Here is a 5,000-nt window from a genome sequence, read left to right on the forward strand (position 1 = left end):
CATTTTAAGAGGACGCACAGGCCAATACCCGCATACCACGAAGGACCACCATCTTTCCCCGTCACACACCAGCACCTATGCTCCACTCAGTTCAATCAAAGGCGAAACAGCCTCGCCACTGCTCGCCTCCTTATGTTCATCTGATGGCTGCTCCACACACACACACACACACACACACACACACACACACACACACACACACACACACACACACACACACACACACACACACACACACACACGTGCCACATAAGTCACCACCACTACACCGTGTCGTAACTGCACATCAAATGCATTTATCCTTAAAGCCGAGTAGATGTGGGCATCACAACAACAAAACTAGAGCAAATTGAACGTAACTAATCTGACTTTATTTTTACCCCTCTGCACGTTGGTGATTACCCGAGTGTAAGTGTGCCGAGCTGCGTTTCCCTCAGCCGTTGCTCCTGGGTGGTGGTGGTGGCATGTACCTCTTCAAACAAATGAGAGCCATGACTAATGATATCATTAAAATCACATACCTGCAGGAGACACTATGCTAAATGAGCTGCGAGGCCCTAACGATGCTGTTTACGGGCCACCCCGATGAATTATGCCAACCCAAGTTGTATTTTTAAACAGTCTGATCGCTAACGAATGGCATGGAATGCCGTTATCTGCTTTCAAAAGATTTACTGGCAAGCCGGCCTTCTCTGGGCCAAATGTTACACAGCTGGAGTAATAGCAGTGCTTTGAACACACGAGGAACTGTTACAATAAGGATTTTGAAAAAAAAAGTGCTATTTTTGGTAAATCCAATGCATGACTTAAGAGAAACACAGCCTTAAAAAGTAGTAGCTAACCTACGCATAATTAAGGAACATCAAAACCCAGCAAAAGTCCCTGCACCAATCACAGGCGCATATTAAGGTACGCAAAACATTAATGCATGCTGCACATCAAGGCATGCTGCACGGTGTATGCCCTCAGCCGCTAGTAGGAAGGTCATTTTGTGTTTGGCTGTCCTTCATATGACCCATGGCTTTTCCCATTTCCACTGCATTTCCCATCTTTATTGATTTTGATACCAAGAATGATACTGGGAGTAGTTACTCGTATATCCTTACTTGAAATGCTCTCTAAAACGGCAACAGACTTTGCTGACTGTACACTAGTGATCTTCTAATGCTGAGAATATATTCATCTGGTTCAACTACTACCCCTCACTGAAGACTAAGATGCTCTTCAGATAAATTAAGACTGTAAAGACAAAGAAGGAACTGACTGACATGACAGAGCAGAAAAATCATTATTCTGCCAAGGCCTAATCAGATTCTCTGCGCAATTCACACCATTGACAAGTGGTAAAAAAACATATGATAACACACCCCACCCCCCCCCAATAAGAAATAAAATACCAGATGCCTGGCTTGAACTGTGCACATGTACTGTATTTACAATAGCGCACAAGCGAGGCTCTTTCATGCGTGCTTCCAGTGCAACACCAGGCTGGTCTGAAGGCCGGTTTGCTGGTTCAGGCCAATCACCACAGTGACGGATGAGACGTGAATGAACTCGTAGTGGAACCCCCAATCATGTGGCTTTTCTGATCCCAGGAAACAGATGCTTGGCTTCCCTTAAATCACCACAAGGGGGGCATTTGGTTTGGAAAACGAGCGCTCCATAACAGCCTCGAACACGGGGAGGCTGATTGGAAACGTCGTTTTACGAGGTGCCATTTTGCATCTGCTCTACTGCGAGCCGCTGGCCGGGTTTGAGTATATGTTTGTGCCTGGCATAAATTGACACATTAACTTTTAATTGGGGAGCATTCATCCAGTCACACGGAACACCTGTTACAATTTAGGCGGGCAAATGATCTGTGAATGCACAGGACTCGGAAAAGGTGTGCATGCGTGCATTCAGCGATGTGCGTGCATTTGCTGCACAATCACTCTGGTGTGTTCTCTACGTGATATCCGGCACCACTAGTTTCAAACGAAACATCCTCAAGTCAGAGGCAGGGGTGGGAAACCTCATTCATTCGAGGGGCCACTTCAAACTGTACAATGTCCTCCAAGGGCCGTACTATGAACACAAACCAGGATTCCCCCCTGCACTTTAGGCCTATATTTGAAGGCGGCCACCTTTACAACAGATCCCACCTTCACTAGGTCCCCTGAAAATATAACTTATTTGCATTGCAAATGTAATTTCTGTTAAAACTACATAAAAACTGTTAAAACTGCATAAAATGATGTTGGTGGCTGGATCAGACGGCCTCAAGGACCAAACAGCCCTTGAGACATACTAGGTTCCCCACACCTGGGAAAAAAAGGAAACTTCTCCTCCCTGCACGTACCTTTTGGCCTGCCTCAGGGAGCAGCCTGACTTGGGTCTGCCACTGCTCTCCGGTGGACTCGTCCCGTGCCCGGATCACCACCGGTGAGGAGGAGGCGATGGAGGAGATGCCGAGGCTGCGGAGGGCGTACACCACTCCATCCGTCTCCACCCGGAGGGCGTCCGGCTTGCTGCTCTCCAACCGCACGCGCCCACCTCTGCTGCAGTCCAGGAACTTCACTGGAGAACAGAAGGAGAGGAGAGAGAAGATTGTTTTTGTTAGACCAACGTGTGGCAAGGTGGTGTCTGTCTGTCGGATGTTTGTGTGTGTGTGTGTGTGTGTGTGTGTGTGTGTGTGTGTGTGTGTGTGTGTGTGTGTGTGTGTGTGTGTGTGTGTGTGTGTGTGTGTGTGTGTGTGTGTGTGTGTGTGTTTATGGGTGTGTGAGTGTGTGCATCCGTGTTTGTGTGTGCATCCATATGTGTGTGTGTGTGTGTGTGTGCGTGTGTGCGTGTGTGTGCGTGCGTGCATGCGTGCGTGCGTACATGCATGTTTGTGTTTCCATATTTGTACAGATGTGTGTGCACAGATGTCTATGTGTGTGTGCAGCCTACATGTGCTCCCTCCCACGCTCACAGTGTGTGCTGATGTACATATATAAGGTAGACGTATCAGTGGCAGTTGTGGTTGTTGGTGGCGGTAGAACTGGTGGTGATAGAATGCTAAGGTGCTGAGGGACAAAGAGAGGCCTCTCCACAACCTTCCTCAGATTGTGCACTAGACTAGACCTGGCACCGAATCAACTATTCCTAGGCTCATGCATAATGGATTTTGGGCTGCACCCCAAAGGTATTGCTTTAAACAGGTATGGCTTGAAAGGCAAAAAAACAGGCAAGAAAGAAGAAAAAGACAGCGAATATACTGCCCTGAAGGATACTGACTGAATCACAATGAAGCGACCTCCAGTGGTAAAGTACTTTTGATGTACAGTATACACGAAAATATGACAAATTATAAAATGTTTAGAAAACATTTACATTCATCACTGAGATCTGAAAGGCTCGTTTTGGCAGAGGCGGCACATGATTTCTCATGCAAGCATCCGTAGCCATCACACCAAAGGCAATGTTACTCGTCTGTATTCTTTGCATGAGATTCAAACACCCACGAACGCACGCAAGCACACAAGCACACGCACACGCACACGCACACACAGTCCTCTGAGACAACCTGGTGTCTGACATCAACTACATTTCCATGTCAGTGGCTATGAAGCTGAACCTTCTGAAATGTCTCATATGCTCCACTGTCAATCTGATCTGTTACACACACACACACACACACACACACACACACACACACACACACACACACACACACACACACACACACACACACACACACACACACACACACACACACACACACACACACACACACACACACACACACACACACACACACACACACACACACACACCCCAACCTTAATATCTTTGTGGGGGCCTTCCATTCACCCTATATAGCGAAATAATACTAAACTGTGTCCAAACCAAAACAGTCCCTAACCATGACCTGTCAGTGAGGAAATGCTTTTACGCACACGCACGCACGCACGAACGCACACACACCCTTGGCTCTCTCTTCTCTGCTTTACCTGTGTTTGCCGCAGTTTGGCTCACAGGCTTGTGTGTGCTGTGCTGTGACTGTGTCGCAACCATTATCAAGCCAGCGGAACCAAAACTCAGTCAGTTGTAGTCACCACGTCACTTCACAGAAGGCACGCCTCAGTACTTGAGAACTGTGGCTTTAGGAGATAACATTGTTGCTGCAATGTCTACCTGGATTGACTAACCCCATGCTTTATGTCCCTTAGCCCCTAGCAGGTCAGACTTTCTATCTCATCTGCCCCTATCTTTGCCTCTCTCTCTCTCTCTCTCTCTCTCTCTCTCTCTCTCTCTCTCTCTCTCTCTCTCTCTCTCTCTCTCTCTCTCTCTCTGTCTCTCTCTCTCTCTTCTCTCTCTCCGATGCCTAAATGGATAAGCCGTGCCTCAAACACCAACAGTATAAAATGTAAAATTGTAAAATTCTAGTCCAATGTGCTGTATTTGACTGAAGTAGCTTAGAGGCACAAAGATTTACCGATGTACCGGATATGATACACCGGTCACACACACATGCCTATGTCTATCTAATCTTACCACAACCTGCATGTGTGGAGGGTATGCCAGTAGCAGGCTAAACCTCACAAGCTAATGAGAGGATTCGTTGGAACATCAGGTGCTGTGAGGGGGGCACTCGGTCCAACTCCTTAATGGTCATTACTATTGTGGAGTCCCGCACAGGAGAAATTAGGTGTAATTAAATTTGTATAAAAAGTAATTCCGCCAACCGAAATGTACTTCAGAAAACGGTGTGGCCCTTAACACCAGACGTGGCGTCAATTTTAGCTAATTTCGCTCATTAATGCATGCATGTGCCTCGGAAATAATGTGAAGTAAAACCCAATTACCGATCAAGATTCGCTACAGACCAGAAAAACGGTTCAGAATGTCAAAAAGACATCCCAGGGCGTGCTCAGAGAAGACTACTAATGTTGTCTTGCGAGAACAATAGTGAGAATACTGAAACGCTGTCGGAGAGGTGGGTAGTAAAGATGGGTTTTTTTTAAAAACATGATGTT

The 5,000-nt window shown here is 46.8% G+C and overlaps 1 protein-coding gene across 1 annotated transcript in view; it reads right to left on the reverse strand.

The window, feature by feature from the left end:
• Positions 1 to 5,000, reverse strand: part of LOC134465604 (cadherin-2-like) — an 87,262-nt gene that overhangs the window by 31,394 nt on the left and 50,868 nt on the right. The window contains exon 3 of the mRNA XM_063219366.1: positions 2,342 to 2,559. Coding sequence (XP_063075436.1) covers positions 2,342 to 2,559 — 218 coding nt within the window. The remainder of the gene's footprint in view (positions 1 to 2,341; positions 2,560 to 5,000) is intronic.

Source organism: Engraulis encrasicolus, chromosome 16 (genome assembly GCF_034702125.1).
Source record: "Engraulis encrasicolus isolate BLACKSEA-1 chromosome 16, IST_EnEncr_1.0, whole genome shotgun sequence".
Classification (NCBI taxonomy): Eukaryota; Metazoa; Chordata; class Actinopteri; order Clupeiformes; family Engraulidae; genus Engraulis; species Engraulis encrasicolus.